The 24,346-nt window shown below is 44.0% G+C and overlaps 1 protein-coding gene across 1 annotated transcript in view; it reads right to left on the bottom strand.

The window, feature by feature from the left end:
- Positions 1-6,839: 6,839 nt before the first annotated feature.
- Positions 6,840-24,346, bottom strand: part of LOC126195263 (protein cornichon homolog 4) — a 91,806-nt gene continuing 74,299 nt past the window's right edge. Inside the window, exons 4-5 of the mRNA XM_049933790.1 lie at positions 23,719-23,859; positions 6,840-7,215 (exon numbers count right to left, since the gene is read on the bottom strand). Coding sequence (XP_049789747.1) covers positions 7,146-7,215; positions 23,719-23,859 — 211 coding nt within the window. The 3' untranslated portion in view covers positions 6,840-7,145. The remainder of the gene's footprint in view (positions 7,216-23,718; positions 23,860-24,346) is intronic.

Here is a 24,346-nt window from a genome sequence, read left to right as displayed (position 1 = left end):
AAAAATGTATCTTTTGTGTGGACTAAAGACTGTCGATATGCATTTCATAAACTCAAAAATGCTTTGCTTAGAGTCAGATGTTTAGTGCATCTCGATCCTGCCAAGCCAGTAGTTTTGCAACTCAATGCTTCTTCCTAAGGAATCAGCACTGTGCTTTCACACAGAATTGGTGAACAAGACAAACCTATTGCTTTTGCCTCAATGTTATTAACTCAAATTCAGTGCAGTTATTCTCATATAGAAAAAGAGGTTCTCACTACTGTGTATGGTGTGGCAAAATTCCATCACTACCTATTTGGTCGCAAGTTCTTTTTAGTGTCAGATAACAAGTCTTTGCAGACCTTGTTTCATCCATCAAAGCCGGTTCATACATGCACTGCTCAAAAATTGCAACATTGGACTTTATTGCTAATACAGTGTTAATATGCAATTGTGTACAGACCTATGGCAAGGCATGGCAATGCAGACATTCTGTTTTGCCTTCAATTGGCCCACACTCTGATTTGGATGCATTTGCCCCACCTTGTTGACAAATTGATGCGCAAGACTCTGAAGTGCTTGAATCTTTTCTCTTGCACTATAGGAAAATTTCACAGGCCGTAGAAGCAGACCCAAATCTGAAGATTTTGTTGCATTACATTCGCATATCTTGGCCTCGTTCATTGAACAGTATCCAGAAACTAGTTGTGTGCCGATATTTTGCATGTCTGTTGGTTGGTTGGTTGGTTTGGGGAAGGAGACCAGACAGCGTGGTCATCGGTCTCATTGGATTAGGGAAGGAAGTCGGCCGTGCCCTTTCAGAGGAACCATACCGGCATTTGCCTGGAGTGATTTAGGGAAATCACGGGAAACCTAAATCAGGATGGCCGGACGCGGGATTGAACCGTCGTCCTCCCGAATGCAAGTCCAGTGTCTAAACACTGCGCCACCTCGCTCGGTCTTGCGTGTCGGCATAACCTTTCAGTTCAACAGGGTGAGATGCCAGTTCGAAAGGACAGTGGACAATTGAGTGTGCTTATTCCCAAAGTGTTGCAAAAGGAAGTGTTGTGATTGCTCCATCACGGACATTGGGAAATAGTTCGCACTAAACAGTTAGCATGACGGCACTGCACTTGGCAGGACACTGATGCCCACATTGAACAAATGACGCCACAGTGTCGTGCATGCGCAGAAAACCAATCCACTCCACCACAGACATTCTCAGCTTGGCCTAAGACTCAATCACCATGGCAATGAGTGCACATTGACTTTGCAGGACCATTTTGGAATACTCATTGGCAAATAGTGGTAGACTCTTTTAGCAAGTTCCCATCTGCAGTGTCTATGGCTTCTGCCACATCTCATTGCACCATTCGAGCGTTGTCCTCCATATTTTGCATACAAGGTTTGCCAGAAGTAGTTGTGTCAGACACTGGACCACAGTACACTTCACGTTTTGAAGTTTTGTGAACGAAATGGCATTCGACATCACACAAGTGCTCCGTTTCACCCCAAGTCCAATGCAGAAACTGAACGCTTCACACACAGTTTTAAACAACAGATGGCCAAGCTTTGCACCATCCACATCCAGGAACGGCGCTGCATCTCTTTCTCATCTCCTATCGCTCCTACCCAAGAGACAGACCATAATCAATAGAACTTCAGCATGGCTGCCGACATCAGACGCTGCTACATTTGCTACACCTACCGAAGCATCTGGCACCGCCAATGGTCTGCAAGTATCTCTTTTCGCCCTGTGATCTGGTTCTCTTCAGGGTTTATGGCAACCATGTGCACTGGGCATGAGGCGTGATCTAGGAACGGACTGGCTCTTTTATGTAATTGATTGCATGTCCCGATGCTTTGCAGTGCTGCCACCAGAACCAAATTTGTGCATGTCACTTGCCCCGTGATTCTGCTGCTTTTCTTTCCCCAGATTCGTGGCCTCACGAGACTACATGGCCTTTTCAGCAACCCGCTGGCACCACCAGGGCAATCCAGGAGGAGTGCATAGACGATGCGCCCTTGCCCCCACTGTCCCTGCTCACAGTCCCAATGGACGTGGACCCATTGTCACCATCACCATCGCCATTATCACCCCAGGACAAACCCTCAGGCCTGGATGTGTGCCCTGGCAGCAGTTTTCTGGAGAATGTTCCTGCTGCCTCACAAGCCAGATGGCGGGGTATGGTCGGGAGTGTGCTGTCCTCCACAGTAGCAGCTCACATCTCATCTCTACATCCAGCATCCTGCCTCCCTCCCTGCTGTCATTCGCATCTTCCCTACACGACAATGGTACAGCATTTCAGAGGGAGGAATGTACCGGTGTAAGCTGTCGCCAGCACACTGGTTGGCAAAGATGTGGCGCAAAGGTCGATAGTAGGTGTCGGATCAAGTGCGCGTATCACGAGAGAGACATACCAACAAGCAACATGCCACCAACACCCTCTCGATAGCATGTATTTAGCCTGCTGCCGCTGACCAGAGGGCCTGATAACTCACTAACTCACACTCCAGTTTGGTGCCCGTCAGCATCTTTGCAGAGCGGCCTCAGTTCACGTCGCAGGTTATGGCAGTACATAGTGACCAGATTAGTGCCTATTGCAGGACTAGCAGTGAGACAAAGTTTGTAATAGCAAGATTACCAAAATTATCTAGAAGAGGAGTATTACTGATGAGCTTGTACCACAGCACATGGACTCCGTTGAAGTGAAGTAAATGTTCATGTAAATAAAGAACCTTATTAATCCATGCGTGCATTTGTGTTGTAGAAATAGGATCCTGGCCACCCATAACATCATCCTCTCTCTTGCGGTACGAAACTCAAAAGCATCGACAACACTGAAAAGGAAAATCGCAGAAGTTAGACAGAAAAACATGGGCACAAGGAAAGAAACTGAGAAGAAATCTTGGGTAACACAGAAAATTTTTCAACTGACAAGAGAATGGAGTACAACAATTTTCAGGGATAGACAGGAAGACAGCAATAAAAGCCAATTAGGAAAGAAATAAATAGTAAGTCCAGTGAAGCAAAGGTGAAATGGCTGCAGAGAAAATGGAGGAAATCAAGAACAGAAATGATCATTCGAAGTGCTGATGCAGCATATAAAAATCAAAACCTTTGGTGAAATTAAGAGCAAGGACATCAACATTAACAGTGCAATAGGAATTCCACTGCTAAACAAAGATGAGAGAGTGGGTAAATGGTAAGATTGCATTGCAAGCCTCTATAAGAGGGGCGGGGGTAGTTGTCCAATGACAAGACAGAAGAAGAAGAAGAAATAGGAGTATTAGAGCCAGAATTTAACAGAGCTTTGAAAGACTTGCAGTCAAATAAGGCAGAAGGGGTAGATCAAATTCCTTCAGACTTTATAAAATTTTTGGTGGAAGACTCAACCAAATGGTTACTTGAATTGGTGTATGGCATCTATGATGCAGGAGATATAGCATCAGACTTCTGTAAAATCATCATCACAATTTGGATGACAGCAAGGGCTGGCAAGTGTGACAACCACGCACAGTCAATTCAACAGCTCATGCATCAATTTACTGAAAAGTACAATACACAGAAGAATGGAAAATAAAATCGAAGATCTGTTGGATGACCATTGGTTTGTCTTTCAGAAACCAATTCTGATGTTGCACTTTATAATGGAAGCTACATTCACAGGATAGTGGGGGAAATTGACAGTTTCAGCACCATCTGACTTCTTGTCAGATCTCTCCCAACCCTCCCAATAACCCCCCCCCCCCCTCCCCACACACACACACCACTTACCTCTTCCCCATCTTTTCTCCTCACCTAGCCCTCTACGCCACTTGTCCTATAGGCAGGAAATTAAAAAAATTGGGGATGGGTAATAGTCCTTTTGGTCGCAGATACCTAGCAGGGCCTGAATGGTTGCCAGATTACCCCCCCCCCCTCCCCCCCTCCAAGAAACAACAGGTGTGCACCTGATGTCCAGGATTATTTATTACCCTGCTGTTACCAAAATCCCCATCCCTCTGGCTGATAGCACAATTAACAGTAGCCCAAGAGGAACTGTTACGTGTTAGACCACCAACACTAACTGGAGACCTGTTTGAAATTATCAATAAATAAGATCCTATCGAAATGGAGGATTTAAAATCCTTCCCCCTAAGGGCAATGGATCACAGTGGGATCTAAGATGGTGGTATCTATGATGTTACAATCTGGCAGATCAAAGAGGGCAGAACTAGCTCAAATCCCTTGACAGTTCTTGGCAAAGACAGAGGGTTGCCCCACACCCAGGGCAGTTCTGATGCACGCAAATGATTTCCTCATTGCTCCGTCATACCACTGGACTAACACAGGATGTCCCCACTCTCTGAAATCCTCAGAACACTTGTGTGAATGACTCTAACACATCAGTAACAACCAGGTAATATGTTTGGAAACAATGTAGCACAACTAGGCTACACTATTACTGCCGCCTGGCATTGGTTTTAGGAGGTTCGGGATTCAAGTTTCATCACGTTAACATTCTTAAATTTCATTTTCAGTTAATTTAGACATATTTAATGTTTAAAGAATTGTAGACAGCACTGTAATGCAGTTGGGCTACACTAGGGGCATGTGCAGAAGTTTACCATTACATAGTGTGGTGCAGAACTGATTATTTTAAACAAATCACACAATATTTAAACCAGTCATACTAATGCTACATAACAATTAGATTGTGGAGGTGTCAGATTCATTTTTTACAGAAATTGCACTGGTACCTGCTGGTTACATGTTTTAAAACAATGGCCTACAATGTTTCACGATTATCGCTGCCCCCCCCCCCCCCCCCCCCATGTGTGCAGCAGTATGTCAGAGTTGTATTTAATTATCACTGAAGCAGGGTTATTTTATTTAAACGAACTCGCTGCTGGTTATGAGCTCAATCGCACATAACATGCGGGACAACGTATGCCGCAGGACTCAGTTGTCCTCTGCTAAGCACTAGTGTTACGAGTGCTGCGACGTGTCTGCAGAACAATGGAGGGATCCCAGTGGCACCAGCACCAGGCCTGTCTCAGCCTGCCCCTCCCCTCACTCATTTGTGGTAGGCTGTGATCATCCCACACCACCACCCTGCAGATGCGTTTCTTGCCTCCAGATGCAAAAGGAAAATTTCACATGCCCTGTAAGACATGCTTCCCCTGTGTGACACACAAACACCAAATATTACATGTTTCTCATCTGAAAAATGTTTCTCAAACCTCAGTTTTCTGATTTGCCATTAAGGCTAGGGCTCAGTTCACATTCGATGTATTTTTAGGTCAAACACTGGTATGTGCAGAATGGAGCAAACATGCACAAACAGCTAGTGATTTCGAGCCATTGTGCCAACAGCCTGGGAGCTATGAGGCAGCTAGCTCAACCATTGTATGGAGGGAACAAATGTCGACAGTCATATTGCACTGTTCCACAAGTCGCCTTGTCTTGTTAAGAGTGTGCTCGCACATAAAGAGGATGGACATTATTTACAACAGCACAATTTCACAGTCATGTTCAATTTTAAAACACCTAATATGCACAACATTAAAAAATTACACACACACTTACTTCATTCCATTAAGAGTATATCCCATTGTCTATGAGCATTGTATAGTAATTCCCCGTTGGTCATTTAAGTGAGTAATAATTATATATTTCCTGGCATGCTTCATGTCTTAAATAATATGTATGATATCCTAAGACAAAGTTGACATCTGCACTGGTCCAACACTGTTCTGTAGGGGAGAGATCACGGGAACTTGGTGACCAAAGGAGTAATCAACATCATGCAGACAGTTCACACACACTGATCATGTATGGATGAGCACTGTCATGTGAAAAAAGGCATTATCGTACAGTCGTACGAGAGGTAACACACAGGGGCTGTCATGCTGCTGTAATTCCCTCAATGACTATCAGTCGTGACCTGAAGTCATACTCAGTGGCTCCCTATGCCACAATGTTAGGAGTAACATGGTTTTGCTTCTCCAAAACGTTGGAACAATGGTACCTCCCCACAACGGTGTCATCTCAGGTAGTGCAGAACCACTGTTCATCACTGCACAAAACGTGATGCTATTCATCAGCATTCCATACTTCCCAGTCACAGCAACACCCTAAATGCAACTATTCATGTCGTGTTATTAATTGCAGCGCACGTGTGGGATGGTGAGTCACAAGTCCAACTGTTGCTAGTTTCAGGCCAATGGTGTGGGGTTATACAGAATGTTGCAGGAATTCCATTACTTGTTTTCAGGTGCTGGGCACAGAAGTAAAGGTGTTACAACAGCTCGGTGCACAGTACAGCGATCCTCCCTTGGAGTGATCAGATGTGATCGAGAAGTACCCTGACAACGCCTGCCCTCACATTGCCATGCAGCCCAACAATGAACCATTGTCACATCTGAATGGTGACTCAACAAACTGGCCAAATGGAGACCTACAACAAGTCCCATTTCAAACTTAGTCAGGTGCTGATAACGCTGTTTCACACCAGAATGATTCATCCACATTTCCTTCACAGTAATCACTCACGATCTAAAGCTGTTTACACCTCTTATATACCATACCACTCTTGGTAAAACACTAAATACAATCAACACTAATGCACTCTGGGGGGCCATATACCTTCACAGAAAACTGAAAATCTAAATCATTTACATACCCACAGTGTGTGTGTGTGGAGGGGGGGGGGGGGGGGGGGGGCAGGCAGTGTATTTCATAGTTTTAATTTAATTTTTATGTTACGATGAATTACCTTCAGGATAACACACAATAATCATTATGGAATCAAAAAACAAAGTTTTGCAATGAGTAAAATACTGATTAAAAAATGAATCATTTTATTGACAATTACAAACAAATTTTTTGTACAGTTTCTGACAATGTTGGTAATGAGATTTCTCAAAACTGTAAGAAATATGCAAAATGCATATTTATATAGTAACAATGCATGAAAAATCTAAATTCATACACATTGAGTTCTTATTTTTATTTTCTTTTTTTTGTTAATGGACAGCTTTGTTCTTTCTGGCTAACAGTCTTTTGAGTCTTGGAATCACACACATCCAATATTTGAAAGCAACACTTTAGTTGTACATGCTGCAAATATGAACTTCACTAAACAAAATAAATAAAGTCAGTCTCCGTAAAACAGAAGTCTTCACATTTCTGACAGAGTATCCTCGTCTGGCCTTTTAAACGGGCTTGCTTTCAGCAGGGAGATAATCAGACTGCAAGAAAAAAATAAATGCACCAATAAATATAAATATTAAGAATTTTTTGTGGCACAACCGAGGCTACACTCATAAAAAATCAACTTTGAAACTCACAAATCATATTCTTGCAGGATGGTGGAAACACAGTTTATTCTTCACTGAAATGATGTATACAATCTATAGTGCTGTGGAATCACAGCCAAAATGTTATCAATTTCATGCCCAACTGTGGTAGATCATGTACTCATTACGAGAAGTGAACTGTTTATAATGTGGCAGTCTCACAATAAGAGTTTTTTTGATGAACTGTTCTGGTAGTGCAGTGACATTTTTAAACACAATTTAACCAATATCTCCACACAGGAACTGAATATAATATTGGATTAAACAGTTTCATAAAGCAAGATTACCACAATGGACTCACATTCAGCACAACAGCAATTTATTTCCTCAACTGGCCATTCAGAATTAGGTTTCCCATGATGTCCCTAAACTGCATGAGGCAAATTCCAGGATAGTTCCATTAAAAAGGACATGAATGGTTTACTTCTCCATCTATTCCCCAATCAAATTTTTGCTGCTTGTCAAATGTCATCATTATCAGTTGGATGCTGAACTCTTTACCTTTCTTGTTTCTGCCTTTCTTTCTCTTCTGTCTACCAACACTTCAATCAAATGGACATTTGTATCCAACAAATCACAAACTTGGTTACTCACAAGCTACAAGGCAGACAGTAGAAAGGTACGAACTGTTAATGTATTGCGTTCAAATCCTTTTGTGTGTCTATTCCGCCGACACTGCTTGGTGAGTAGATTTTTTTATCTTCCATGAAAGTGACTTGTGTAGACAGACAGCAGCTCACCCAGAATTTGAGACCAACAGGCAAAGCAGAATGTGCTATCTCATGAAATTAAATGCAGAACCCGTTACAAGAAGACAGATTTGCTGTCTAGTTAGTGCTCAGCTATGATGCAACAACTAAACCACCTCAATAGGAACATCAATTACAACAATCTTCAGATGTGGAATATAGAAAACTTACGTGCCAATATGAAACATAAATTCACTCACCAAAACTGAATGTGTCTGAATGCCCTACTTTCCTTTAGAGTCCTCACCAGCCTCGACATGTTAACAGAATGAGTTACGTCAAGATAAGGATGGTTCTTCAACAGGGAGACACTTCTCTTCATTTCTATTGAGATGTTCATGATCATCAAAATGTCATTCAGCCACACTAAAAGTGGAAATGATGCTTTGGTCTCCGCAATCATCTGATTTAACATCCAGCAGTTTTGTTAACATATGTCGAGGACATTGTGTGTGTGTTGACCTTTTGCAACAACAACTAGACAATTCAAAGAACAATCTCTGTTGTGCAGAGCAGTGGATAATTGAAAACAAGTGAATATGCCTCTGAGATGAAATGGGCTATTGAGGAGACAAATGCTACATAATTCACAGCGCTGATATGCAACATTTGTGACATCCAGATGTTGAGCAACAGTGTTTCTTATCATGAGTACATATTATACAGACTTGTATGAAACTCAAGTAAAAATAAACTTGCGAAGTTGGATACCATTCTCAATAGCATACGTCATTTCACTGAAGAATTAATGTTTTTTTCCATAATCATTTTTGGATAAACCTGTACACATAACTCTTTTTATTTATATTTGATCTTCACAATATTCAGACTCACTTATTCACTGAAATGACAATTCAGCAGGTAACTTCTTTCACATTTCAGAGAGTTCTCATTCAGCTCCTGATATTTACTGGTGTGTTTGTTTCTTTCTTTCGATTTTCCTTACCGTTGTATAACTAGCATTTATTACTGTCGCTTGCTCTAAAAATATTTGATTTTTGAATGATTTAAGATCAGCAGAAACATTTTGTTACTTATTACAGTGTTAGCTACGTAAAATGCATGTAGCATTAGCGTGCTGCACACTTTTGTTTTTCCTATCAAAATATGTACAAAAAGTGAAGAGACCTTGAATACATCAAAAGGGCTATTGTGGTATCTTTGGATGATACTCCTAAATAGCCACATGAAGGCTAAGCTATTTTAGCTGTGATGAAGAATTCATTTATTATTTACCACATAACAAATTATGCAACTGGTGTCCAGACTTACACTAAGGTGACCAAAGTCCTGGGGTAGTGATATCCACATGTACAGATGGCAGTGGTACCATGTACACAATGTATAAACAGGTAGTGCATTGGTGGAGCTTTCATTTGTATTCAGTTGATTCATGTGAAAAGATTTCCAACATGTTTATGGCCACACAGCACGGAACGTTCCATTTCAGAAATCATTAGGGAATTCAATATTCTGAGTGCTGAGAGTATGCAGAGAATACCGCATTTCAGGCACCATCTCTCACCACAGACAACACACTTAACGAGTGAGAGCAATGGTGTTTGGGAAGAGATGTCAATGCTAATGGACAAGCAACACTGCGTGAAATAACTTCAGAAATAAATGTGGGGACATACGAAAAATATATCCATTAGGACAGTGCAGTGAAATTCAGCATTAATGGGCTATGGCAGCAGATGACCAACGTGAGTGCCTTTGCTAACAGCACGACACTGCCTGCATCGTCTCTCCTGGGCTTTCGACCAAATCGGCTCGACCTTAGACGACCAGAAAATTTTGGTCTGGTCAGACAAGTCCTTATTTCAGTTATTAAGAGCTGATGGTAGGATCCTACTGTGGCACACACCCCATGAGGCCGTGAACCCAAGTTGTCAACAAGGCAAAATGCATGTTGGTGGTGGTGGTTGTTGGGATGTTTAAGGGGGACTAAACAGCGAAGGTCATCAGTCCCCCATTCCAAAAACAGGCGAGCCGAAAATTTGCGGAGCAGGTAAAACCCAGGGGGCAGGAGACTCCCCCCCCAGGCACTGAAAGAACACAAATGTGGCAACAAACACTACAGACAAGAAGAGTACAGATGAACACCAGACAGAAAGAAACAGAAGAAAAGAAGATGGCCAGAGACTGGTTGACTCACCACGAGAACAAAAAAAAAGGGAAAGAGTCAACCATCCGACTACACACCAAAACAGCAACCAATTATGAGAGACTCGAGGACAAGAGACACAGAAAGGGAAAGGTGCAGGACCTCCCTAAATGGAACCATAAAAAGGACTACTACGGATAAAATTTAAAATGTCGTCAACCATGGAGGCATCGTCACATAAAACCAAAGGCAAAGTGCCCGGGAGATTAAAAGACTGCTGGAGGGTGCGCAGTCGGGGACACTCCAACAAAATGTGGGCGACCGTCAGCCGGGACCCACACCGACACGGGGGGGGGGGGGGGGATCCTCCTGACGCAAAAGATGGCCGTGCGTCAGGTAGGTATGGCCGATGCGGAGCCGACACAGGACGACAGAGTCCCTGCGAGAAGCCCGCAGGGAGGACCGCCATACATCGGTCGACTCCTTAACAGCTCGCAATTTATTCGGGGATGTCAGGCCACGCCACTCATCATTCCACATCCCAAGCACCTTACGGCACAACACCAACTGCAGATCACGAGCCGGGAGGCCGATCTCCAAAGGTGGGGCGTCGAGCGCCCCTTTGGCCAGCCTGTCGACACGTTCGTTCCCCGGGATACCAACATGACCTGGCGTCCAAACAAAGACCACCGAACGACCAGAGCAGGTAATGCCAGAAACAGACTCCTGAATAGATGATACCAGAGGAGAAGAGGTATAGCAGCGGTCGATAGCCTGGAGGCTGCTCAGGGAGTCACTGCAGATGACGACGGATGTACCTGAGCAGGAACGCATATGCTCAAGAGCGCGCAAGATGGCCACCAGCTCTGCAGTAAAAATACTGCAGCCAGCCGGCAAGGAGCGCTGTTCAACATGGGCAGCGTGAGCAAAAGCTTAGGCAGTACGACCATCAACCAGGGAACCATCAGTGTAGACAGCCTCACAGCCCGAAAATGAGGCAAGGAGCGCAAGAAAACGGCGATGGAGGGCCACAGGCGGAACCGAGTCCTTGGGTCCACGTGCCAAGTCCAAACGGACGGACGGCCGAGGCAGACACCAGGGAGGCGTAGGTGCACGGACCCGGAAGGGAGGCAGAAGAGGGAATGACCCCAATTCCGACAGCAGGGACTGAATGCAGACAGCAATGGAAAGCCCAGACCTAGGTCGCCGTTCGGGCAGATGGAGGACCATGGCAGGGAAAAGCGGGCGACGACTGGGATGGCCCGGCGAGCAATGCACGTGCACAGCATAGTCGGCGAGCAGTCGATGGCGGCGAATCCGCAGCGGTGGAACCCCGGCCTCCACCAGTAGACTATCCACGGGGCTCGTACGAAAGGCGCCAGTTGTAAGCCGAACCCCACAGTGGTGTATGGGGTCCAACAACGTCAACACTGAGGGTGATGGAGACCCATAGGCCAGGCTCCCATAATCAAGCCTGGACTACACAAGGGCTCTGTACAATCTCAACAGCGTGCAGCAATCTGCACCCCAAGACGTGTGGCTCAGGCAGCGGAGGGCGTTGAGGTGCCGCCAGCACTTTTGCTTCAGCTGAGTAATATGAGGAACCCACGTGAGCCGGGCATCAAAGACGAGTCCTAAGAAGCGGCTAGTGTCCACCGCATCAAGTAGGTGGCCGTCGAGGTAAAGTTCAGGATGAGGGTGGACCGTCTGACGCCTGCAGAAGTGCATAACTCGAGTCTTGGCTGCAGAGAACTGAAAACCGTGAGTCAGAGCCCACGATGCTGCCTTGCGAATGGCTACTTGCAGCCTGTGTTCAGCGACTCCGGTAGTCGTTGAGCTAAATGAGATGCAGAAGTCATCGGCATACAAAGAAGGAGACACCGACGACCCCACGGCTGCAGCCAGACCATTAATGGCCACTAGAAATAAGGAGACGCTCAACACCGAGCCCTGCGGGACCCCATTTTCCTGTATATAAGATGAACTAGAGGCGGCACCGACTTGCACCCGGAAAGAGCGGCGCAATAAAAAGATTTGAAGAAAAGCCGGGAGCTGACCACGAAGACCCCACTCATGCAACGTAGCAAGGATGTGATGCCTCCATGTGGTGTCATACGCCTTCCGCAGATCAAAAAATACAGCAACGAGATGCTGACGTCGGGCAAAGGCTGTACGGATAGCAGATTCCAGCCGCACCAAATTGTCCACAGCAGACCGGCCCCGATGGAAGCCACCCTGGGGTGGAGCGAGGAGACCGTGCGACTCGAGGACCCAACACAAACGCCACCCCACCATACGTTCGAGCAATTTGCACAAAACGTTGGTGAGGGTAATGGGACGATAGCTGTCCACCGCCAGTGGGTCTGCACCGGGCTTCAAGATGGGGACAATAACACCCTCTCGCGATTGCGACGGGAACACGCCCTCGCTCCAAATGCGGTTAAAGATGGTGAGGATGTGTCTCTGGCAGTCCCTGGAGAGATGCTTCAGCATCTGCGCGTGGATGCAGTCTGGTTCTGGTGCTGTATCAGGGCAATCAGCGAGGAATTCCCTCTCGCTTAAAGGAGCATTGTATTTTTCAGAACGACGCGTGTGGAATGATAACGGCGGCTGCTCGGCTCGCTCCTTTATAGAGCGAAAGGCGGGGGGGGGTAAGTTGCAGTCGCAGAGCTCGTAGCGAAGTGCGCGGCAAGGTGTTCAGCAATGGCGGCAGCGTCCGTGCAAACAGCGCCATCCAGGGAGATCCCAGGGACACCCATAGGGGTCCGGGACTACACGAGCGAGTGAGAGACACGGGAGCCCAAGGATGAGACATACCTCTCCCAGTACTCCTGCTTACGCCGTGCAATAAGACAATGGGCCAAGGCACGGAGCCTCTTAAAGGCGATGAGGGTCTCCAGAGACGGGTGCCGCCTATGACACTGGAGAGCCTGCCTACGGTCGCGAATAGCCTCAGCAATCTCCGGCGACCACCAGGGTACAGCCTTCCTCCGAGGGAGACCAGAAGAGCGGGGGATGGCAGCCTCGGCCACAGAAATGATTGACGTGGTCAAGACACGGACCACCTCGTCAATGTCATCCTGTGGGGGAGACGCAATGGTTGCAGCGGAAGTAAAAGCCGGCCAGTCAGCCCTGTTGAGAGCCCAGCGGGGCAGGCGCCCAGAAGAATGACACTGGGGCAGTGACAAATAGATGGGAAAATGGTCACTACCACACAGGTCAGGATGCACTCTCCAGTGGAGGGATGGGACAAGTCCGGGGCTGCAAAGAGAGAGATCGATGGCCGAGAACAAGCCATGGGCCACACTGAAATGCGTGAGAGCACCGATGTTCAAGAGGCTACGGTCGAGCTGAGCCAACACATGCTCCACGGCACAACCGCGGTCCTCGGAGACAGTCCCACCCCATAGAGGGTTGCGGGCATTGAAATCGCCCAGAGGCAGCAATGGTGGTGGGAGTTGAGCCAGCAGCGCAGACAAGACATGTCGGGGGAGCTCCCCATCCGGAGGAATGTAAACAGAGCAAACAGTAATAGCCGGCGAGAGCTCAACCCTGGCAGCGACTGCCTCTAAAGGCGTCAGAAGGGGTACTGGCGAGCTACAGACAGAGTGGTGAACAAAGAGGCAAACCCCACCTGACGCTCGTTGACAGGCAGCGCGGTTCTTATAGTATCCCTGATAACCGCGAAGGGCGGGGGTCCACATTGCTGGAAACCAAGTTTCCTGCAGAGCAATGCAGAGAACAGGGGAAACACTCAGAAGCATCCGGCGCTCAGGCAGGTGGCGGAAATAACCTGCCGCAGTTCCACTGGAGAATGGGAGCAGGAAGGGACTGGGAGGGCGTGAAGGCGACTAAGAGGCAGACGGCGCCTCAGAGCCAACTGCCGCCACCGGGGGAGAGTCAGCTGTGTCCATGGGAAAGGCCCCCGAGGGTTCCGTGAGGGCAAGATCCGCGGCAGAGGCGAGGATCTCCACCTCATCCCCGGAGCCAGAACTATTTACAGCAGGCGGTACTGAAACCGCTGCAACGTCCTTCTTCTTGGACACGTTCCGTTCCTTCTTCTTGCGTCTGTCCTTAGGGTTAGAGGGCTGGGAGAGCTCCTCTGAAGAAGCATCGGAGGCTGACGACGACGCAGAAGCCCTACGACCAGCAGGTGGCGGAACCTTCAGCCACTGGCTGACATCCGGCTGGGTAGGAGAAGAAACGGAGGAAGGGAGAGCCCCGAGGGACCCCTTCCGCGAGAGAGAAACCGGCAGAGGCAACACCGGCGGAGAAGGAGGGGGAGGGATTGAGCCCCCCGGTTTTGGAGCAGATGTCACTCCCGAAGTAAGCGTGGGGGGAGCGACAGAAGAGGGTTTGCCCCCAACTGCTAAGGGGGCAACAGAGGAAGGCTTGCCCCCAGACACGAGGGGGGCAGACAGAGATGCACGGCCCCGAGGGCGCACTGAAGGCGGCACAGATGAGGCGACAACCGCCAGTCGAGAGGGCGACGAAAACGTGGCTGCAGCATAAGATGTTCGAAGGGAAGCAGGATACAACCTTTCAAATTTCAGCTTTGCCTCTCGATAAGTAAGCCGGTCCAGGGTCTTAAATTCCAATATCTTCCGCTCCTTATGAAGAACGGGGCAATCCTGCGAGCATGGAGAGTGGTGCTCCCCACAGTTGACACATACAGGCGGAGGCGCACATGGAGAATCGGGATGAGAGGGGCGTCCGCAATCTCGACATGTGGCGCTGGATGGGCAACGGGAGGACATATGCCCCAACTTCTAGCACTGGAAGCACCGCATCGGGGGAGGGACGTATGGCTTGACGTCACAACAGTAAACCATTACCTTGACCTTCTTGGGCAATACAGCACCCTCGAAGGCCAAGATAAGGGCACTGGTGGCCACCCTGTTAGTCTTGGGTCCTCTATGTACACGACGGACAAAATGGACACCACGTCGTTCCAAGTCAGCTCTCAGCTCGTCGTCGGATTGTAACAATAGGTCACGATGGAAAATAATCCCCTGGACCATATTTAAGCTACTGTGGGGAGTGACTGTAACAGGGACGTCATCCAGCTTAGCACACAAGAGCAACGCTCATGACTGGGCTGGGGAGGACGTCTTGAGGAGGATGGACCCATTCCTCATTTTAGACAACCCCGCCACTTCCCCAAACTTATCATCCAGGTGTTCCACAAAAAACAGAGGCTTCGTCGTAAGAAAGGAGTCACCATCAGTCCTGCTGCAGACAAGGTATTGTGGTACGTAAGGCTCCTGCTTGGCACTAGATCTGCGTCCCTCCCACGGCGCAGCCAACGAGGGGAACGACTGAGCGTCATATTGCGCAGCATCAAAGTCAACTCTGCCTCGCTTAGAGACGCTGGTGGCCATGCGACCACCAGCTTGGTGTGATTTATTGCGCTTCATTGCGCCACGTCCACCCAGATGCCACCTACTCCGAACGAGGGCTCTCCCCAAGGGTGCCACCCAGCCAAAGCAACGGGTACCTGGCCGATATCCCGTTGCCCGGAGTCCCCGTGCCCCAGACAAGATGGGCACATACTCCTTGGCATGCGTGGGGAGGAAACAGCTCTGGCATCTGTAGTGCGATCCCTGCATGGTCAGGGGGCTACCACCAAGAGGGTACATGACGGCCCCACCAAAACGGACTGGCTACCGCGCTGGATTTTAGGTGTTGAAAGGGTCCACAGTTGTCATGGGTGCTAAGAAGGGGATTGCGCGCAAGACGAGAAGGAGGCAACCCAGAAGACGTTGGGCATAAATCCCGCCACACGACAACAGGTAGCAGGCAAGATGGTGGTGCATGATGGACCAATAAAAAAACACCACGTAAGGCGTCCTTCCCCAAATGGCACGCACTAACAACGGAAATTTGGAAAAATGGAGGTCAAACCCAAGAGAGGTCCATCACATTAAGGCCGAAACGTTTGAGACTCCTTTTAGTCGCCTCTTACGACAGGCAGGAATACCGCGGGCCTATTCTTACCCCCGAACCCGCAGGGGGAAAAGTGCATGTTGCCGGTGGCTTCAGAATGGCGTGGGCTGTGTTTACATGGAATGAACTGGGTCCTCTGGGCCAACTGAACCAATCATTGACTTTATATGGTTATGTTCAGTTACTTGGAGACCATTTGCAGCCAAACAATGATGAGATTTACATGTGGCAATGCGCCATGTCACAGGGCCACTATTGTTCACAATTGGTTTGAAGAACATTCTGGACAATTTGAACAAATGATTTTGCCACCCAGATCACAGGACACAAATCCCATCAAACATTTATGGGACACAATCAGGAGATTAGTTTGTGCACAAAATCCTGCATCGGCAGCAGTTTCGGAATTATGTACACCTATAGAGGGCGCATGGCTCAATACTTCTCAGGGGACTTCCACTGTTGCACTAAGGCAACCAAAAAGAGGTCCGATATGATAGGTCACTTCTGTCACTTCAGTGTATACTACACTGTAGTTCTGGTTTTAGTTACATGATGAATTTCTTGGTGATACTGTATTTTGATATATAGGAGGTGTGCAGTTCATGACACATACATGGTCATATATTGTGTGTGACAATGGCACTATGTTTCATGCTAATTACCATATGAAAGATTTTATATCGTTTCCCAAATTGTATCAAATGATGTTTAGAGCAAATTATATACATTATTACACTTAAATGGAATTCTTTGGGCATATTCTGACTAACAAAGCAAGGTATTGTTTCTCATTCCTCCTAGAACTGTAGTGGTATGTAATCATGTATTCACAAATTCACTTTTTTATACAATAAATGGTTATTGTAACTAAATTAAATCAAGTAATGCTGAATGAATTATATTAGACAATGAAACACTAAAAGTAGAACATGAGCTTTGCTATCTAGGCAACAAAATACTTGAGTCTCCAGTTTCATTGTTTTGTTGACAGGGAAAAAGCAGCTTTATTTAAATTCCTTAAAGCATTTATTAATGGTTCTGTCAACAGTTGGAATATTTATTAGACGACTAGTTTCCAACCCTTACAGGTTGATTTGCAAGCCTGGCCTACTAAGGCTACACTGATAGTGCCTGATCTTAATAATAAATACTGAGTAGCAACACATGCTCTATAAATGTCTAGAGGATGGATGCCACAATCCACACATGCTTGTTACCAATACAAGTTTGATATTGACTTGGTAACAAGCATGTATAGCTAACACTTGGTTCAAGAATCATAAAAGAAGGTTGTACACATGGAAGAACCCTGGAAATACTAGAAGGTATCAAATAGATTATATAATGGTAAGAAAGAGATTTAGGAACTAGGTATTAAGTTGTAAGACATTTCCAGGGGCAGATGTGGACTCTGACCACAAATTATTGGTTATGAGCTGTAGATTAAAACTGAAGAAACTGCAAAAAGGTGGGAATTTAAGGAAATGGGACCTGAATAAAATGACTAAACCAGAGGTTGTACAGAGTTTCAGGGAGAGCATAAGGGAACAATTGTCACAAATGGGGGAAAGAGATACAGTAGAAGAAGAATGGGTAGCCCTGAGGGATGAAGTAGTGAAGGCAGCAGACGATCAAGTAGGTAAAAAGACGAGGGCTAGTAGAAATCGTTGGGTAACAGAAGAAATATTGAATTTAATTTATGAAAGAAAATATAAAAATGCGGTAAATGAAGCAGGCAAAAAGGAATACAAACGTCTCAAAAATGAGATCGACAGGAAGTGCAAAATGGTTAAGCAGGGATGGCTAGAGGACAAATGTAAGGATGTAGAGGCTTATCTCACTAGGGGTAAGATAGATACTGCATACAGGAAATTTAAAGAGACCTTTGGAGAAAAGAGAACCACTCATATGAATATCAAGAGCTCAGATGGAAACCCAGTTCTAAGCAAAGAAGGGAAAGCAGAAAGGTGGAAGGAGTATATAGAGGGTCTATACAAGGGCGACGTACTTGAGGAGAATATTCTGGAAATGGAAGAGAATGTAGATGAAGACGAAATGGGAGATACAATACTGCGTGAAGAGTTTGACAGAGCACTGAAAGACCTGAGTCGAAACAAGGCCCCGGGAGTAGACAACATTCCATTAGAACTACTGACGGCCTTGGGAGAGCCAGTCCTGACAAGACTCTACCATCTGGTTAGCAAGATGTATGAGACAGGCGAAATACCCACAGACTTCAAGAAGAATATAATAATTCCAATCCCAAAGAAAGCAGGTGTTGACAGATGTGAAAATTACTGAACAATCAGTTTAATAAGCCACAGCTGCAAAATAGTAACGTGAATTCTTTACAGATGAATGGAAAAACTGGTAGAAGCTGACCTCGGCGAAGATCAGTTTGGATTCCGTAGAAATATTGGAACACATGAGGCAATACTGACCTTATGACTTATCTTAGAAGAAAGATTAAGGAAAGGCAAACCTACATTTCTAGCATTTGTAGACTTAGAGAAAGGTTTTGACAATGTTGACTGGAATACTCTCCTTCAAATTCTAAAGGTGGTAGGGGTAAAATACAGGGAGCGAAAGGATATTTACAATTTGTACAGAAGCCAGATGGCAGTTATAAGAGTCAAGGGACATGAAAGGGAAGCAGCAGTTGGGAAGGGAGTGAGACAGGGTTGTAGCCTCTCCCCGATGTTATTCAATCTGTATATTGAGCAAGCAGTAAAGGAAACAAAAGAAAAATTCAGAGTAGGTATTAAAATCCATGGAGAAGAAATAAAAACTTTGAGGTTTGCCAATGACATTGTAATTCTGTCAGAGACAGCAAAGGACTTGGAAGAGCAGTTGAATGGAATGGACAGTGTCTTGAAAGGAGGATATAAGATGAACATCAACAAAAGCAAAACGAGGATAATGGAATGTAGTCGAATTAAGTTGGGTGATGCTGAGGGAATTAGACTAGGAAATAAGACACTTAAAGTAGTAAAGGAGTTTTGCTATTTGTGGAGCAAAATAACTGATGATGGTCGAAGTAGAGAGGATATAAAATGTAGACTGGCAATGGCAAGAAAATTGTTTCTGAAGAAGAGAAATTTGTTAACATCGAGTATAGATTTAGGTGTCAGGAAGTCGTTTCTGAAAGTATTTGTATGGAGTGTAGCCATGTATGGAAGTGAAACATGGACGATAAATAGTTTGGACAAGAAGAGAATAGAAGCTTTCGAAATGTGGTACTACAGAAGAATGCTGAAGATTAGATGGGTAGATCACATAACTAATGAGGAGGTATTGAACAGAATTGGGGAGAAGAGGAGTTTGTGGCACAACTTGACAAGAAGAAGGGACCGGTTGGTAGGACATGTTCTGAGGCATCAAGGGATCACAAATTTAGCATTGGAGGGCAGTGTGGAGGGTAAAAATCATAGAGGGAGACCAAGAGATGAATACACTAAGCAGATTCAGAAGGACGTAGGCTGCAGTAAGTACTGGGAGATGAAGAAGCTTGCACAGGATAGAGTAGCATGGAGAGCTGCATCAAACCATTCTCAGGACTGAAGACCACAACAACAACAACAACAACAACAAGCATTTGTGGATTGTGGCATTCATCCTGCAATCATTTACAATATATGCATTGCCACTCAATGTTTATTACTAATATTAAGCACTGTCAGTGCAGCCTCAGTAGGCCAGGCTTGAAAATGAACCTATTAGGTTTCGAAACTAATCACCTACTAAATATTCTAACTGTTGACAGAAACATTAATAAATGCTTTAAGGAAAATCACTGATGATGGTTGATGTTGAGAGGATATAAAATGCAGACAGGCTACAGCAAGAAAAGCAGTTATGAAAGAGAAGAATTTGTTAACATCGAATACAAATTTAAGTGTGACACAGTGTTTTATGAAGATCTTTGTCTGGAGTGTACAGAAGTGAAATGTGGATGATAAGCAGCTGATACAAGAGGAAAATATTAGCTTCTGAAAAGGAAGGATGCTGGAGACGAGATGTGTAGACTGTGTAACTAAAGAGGAGATATTGAACTGATTGAGAAAGAAAGAAATTTATCACACAAATTGAAAAAAAAAAATAAATAAATAAATAAATAAATAAATAAAAAAGTCTGTTAATAGGACACATCCTGTGGCATCAAGAAATTGTCAGTTTGGTACTGGAAAGAAATGTGGAGGGCAAAAATTGTAGAGGAAGACTTACAAATGAAATCAATAAACATGTTCAAATGAATGTAGGTTGTAGTAATTATTTGTATATAAAGGGTAAGATTATCCATCTTTGTCTCTGTTATAGCACAATTTTCTTGCATGGCAAGAAAAGAAAATAGTACTTAAGTCAGCATTCCTTCAGAACAGACAACGAATTCAAATCAAGAACAGCTCTGAACATGAGTAAATCAGAAGTAGATACCTTTGGTGTTGTAAAGCAATTTAAATCACTTGATAAAGGCAAGTCTTCTGGTCCAGATTATACACCAATCAGATTCCTATCACGGTTTGCTGATAAAACAGCTCAATACTTAGCAATCACAACCACTCATGCAACAACTACAAATGATCTGTATTTAAAGAGTGAAAGTTGTAGGCATAATACTCATACACAACAATAGAAATACAAGTAATCTGCTCAATTAGAGACCCGTATCACTGACGTCAATTTGCAGTAGGGCTTTGAAACATATACTCTATTCAAATATAATGAATTATCTCAAAGAAACTGATCTGTTGACACACAGTCAGCACTGATCAGAAAATACTATTCTTGTGAAACACAACTAGTTCTTTATTTACACAAAGTAATGAGTGCCACTGAGAGGGGGCCTCAAACTGACTCGACAGTTCTAGTTTTCCAGATGTCTTCTGACATCATTCCTCACAAGCAGCTTCTAAACAAATTGCACACTTATGGAGTATTGTGTCAATTGTGTGGCTGGAGAACTGATTTCTTGTTAGAAAAATCACACTTCATAGTGTTGACAGAAACTCATCAAGTAAAACAGAAGTGAGATCTGATCTTTCCCAACGAAGCGTTATATGCCCTCTCCATTCCTAATTTACATAAATGATTCTGGAAACAACCTGAGCAGCACTCTTAGATCGTTTGCCAATGATGCTGTCATTTATCATCCATGAAGTTATCAGAAGGTCAAAACCAATTGCAAAATGATTTAGACAAGATATCTGTATGACGCAAAAAGTAGCAATTGACTCTAAAGAGTGTGTGGTCATCCACATGAATACTAAATGGAATCCATTAAATTTCAGCTATGCAAAAGTCACAGAAATCTTTAGAGTGTAAATTCGACTAGATACCTAGAGATTACAATTACAAACAACTTAAATTGGAATCACTTAGATAATGTGGCAGAATGTTTTAGAAGATGCAACAGGTCTAATGAAGAAACTGCCTACACAATGGCAGTCCATCCTCTGCTAGAGTATTGCTGTGCTGTGTGGGAATCTTATGAAATTGATTGACGGAGTACATTTAAAAACTTCAATGAAGGGAGCTCATTTTGCATTAATACATAACATGGGAGAGATTGTCATCAATATGATAAGTGAATTGGTGTGGCAATCATTAAAACAAGGGCTTTTGCATAGTGCTGAGATCTTTTCATGAAATTTCAATCACCTATTTTCTCCTATAAATGTGAATACATTTTGTTGATGCCTACCTATGTAGGGAGGAACAATGACTGTAATAAAATAAGAGAAATCAGACCTCACAGAGAAAGATTTCAGTATTTGTTTTTTCACATGTGCTATTCAAGAGTGGAACATTAAAGAAACAGTCTGAAAGTAGTTGGATGAAACCTCTGCCAAGCAGTGTGAATTGATGTATTGACTGCCATACGATCTGTATTTGGGCATTGTTATTTAGCATGAATCACTGTTAGCCCATCAATTAGTTTTTGCATTTTGTATCAGATATAAACTTTATGTATGCCTGTGTGGCTTTGCCACAAGATTTTCTGTTTTATCCATGTCTGTCACTTGCATTAGTGTGTGTATGTGTTGTTTTTAACTGCCTGGTTGAAATTGGCTAATAGCATATATAAGAGAGATGAGTACCTCCCAACTTATAGTTTGAATAACCTGCTGTTCCTCTTTCTGAATAGCCTGCTGTTCCTCTTTTTCCAAACTTGCCCCACATAATCCTGTCACTAACGAAGAAGGAACATACAAGGGTCAAAAGTAATGTTTTATAATTTGCTGCTTCAAGTGTTTCTATCTACAACACTAGGAATTTTGTTTACTGAAGCTAGGTACTGGCCATTCTCTCCCCTTATAATCTGAAAATTTCAAGTGAATTTTCCTTTGTCATCAGTCTTCTGACTGGATTCATGCATCCCGCCTACTGGCACTAAAAGTAATGTTTGCATATTCAGACACAATGAAAGAGCAACAATTCTTATGTTTGCTTTACTTCTTATAACAAAGATTTAGGATGGAACTCAACCTTTTTTTTTTAAAAAAACATGTAGCTTTACACTAACATTTTTGTACGTCACAACTGTCTTAAGAAAACAATTTCCGATTTTTGTGTCTTCATACTGACCTGAACAGTTTTAGTGCAAACATCTGTGATTTTGTCATAAGGTTTAGCACTAAAAGGAAATCGTGGTAACTGAAATCTACTTGTCTTTGCTGAATGGAATATAATCCATATATATACTATTTTCAAAAGTGTCAATAATCGGCATTCCAGCCAAAGATGCTGGAGTTGGCAGTCACGTGTGTGAGGTTTGTGTGTGTGTGTGTGTGTGTGTGTTTGTTTTACTGATGAAGGCTGTGGCTGAAAGCTTTACACGAGTGTCTTTTAATTGCGCCTCTCTGCAACCTGATGTGTCTTCTTTATGGTAAGAAGCAATCTCTCTTTTCCTACATTGTTGATATTCCTACCAGGAGTTTACATTGTTTGAATATGTCTGTTTCTGCAAAATTCTTTGCCTGATTTCAGAGACACACATATCTGAAATACGTATTTTTAGGTCCCTTCTATGATGTAAAAAGTCTGTATTTGTTTCCATATTAAAATACCAAAATTTTAGAAACACATTGGTGATAAAAGAGAAACAAAACAAACACAAATTAACTCTTCTGCTGCTGATGATGTCCTCTTCGCATTCTGCAGACATCCATAGCACTGTAGGAAAACCCAAGTGGTGCGCATATACATGTCCACAACACCTAGGACACAGTGTAGCAGGACGTGTATACACACCCACAGCAGCACAAGGGTTAATCATGTTTATAAATATCTACAACGAGAGAGACTGCCAAATAAAAGCAGTGTGTGTGTGTGTGTGTGTGTGTGTGTGTGTGTGTGTTGATGCGTACTTATTTGGATACTTATGTTCAATTGTTTATTATTCATCTTTTATTTTTAAGTATGAGGACTTCCACTTTGTGAAATACAGGAGTAAGTTTTCTGCTGGTGGTTGCATTACTTTTAATCACTTGAATTTAATGTGAGTGCCAATAAACTATACCATCACATGTAATTTTCATCTTTTGGGTATATTACTAAGTTGTACTGCTAATGAAATAATGCATTTCTTACCAATATAAATATATAAAAAAGGCCACGAGGAAGTAGCACAGATAAATCATACAGTGCCACATATGCCTCTTTAGCTGACCACGATTATGAATCTCAGTTGGATCGTATACTCCTGTATTTCCAGTTGGCACTTGCATATACCTAAAAATGAACACAAAAATCAATTTGATTGAGGTTATCATTTCAACAAAACAGATTATCATGTTTCACATTTTTTCTTAAGATAAGCCTAATGGAGTCTTTCTTATGAGGATGTGATCTGATGATGTACGGTTTGTCTACACCAAGCAAAAGGAAGCAGAGATTACAATGTAGAAATATTTAAAAGAGATCAATAATAATTCATACAACATTGATGCTTTGTTTTCTGAATGCACAAACATGACAACAGAAGAGGTTCTTTACCAAATCAATGAGGCTTATAAGGGTAAAAACAGTTACTGAATCAGTGAGTTGCAGTTGCGTGTAAGATTATTCACAATTGGGAGTGCAGATGGTTGATGAAGTAACCATCAAACGTGACTGAGTAATGGGTAAAAAAGGTGATAGAGTGATCAGGGAAAACATATATCAGTACGTGAAACTCAATCTCCTCTCAGCTCAGCATTTTGAATGTTCAACTAACTTT

This window comes from Schistocerca nitens, chromosome 7 (assembly GCF_023898315.1).
Source record: "Schistocerca nitens isolate TAMUIC-IGC-003100 chromosome 7, iqSchNite1.1, whole genome shotgun sequence".
Classification (NCBI taxonomy): domain Eukaryota; kingdom Metazoa; phylum Arthropoda; class Insecta; order Orthoptera; family Acrididae; genus Schistocerca; species Schistocerca nitens.
Note: the sequence above shows the minus strand (reverse complement) of the source record. Positions and strands in the feature narration are given on the sequence as shown.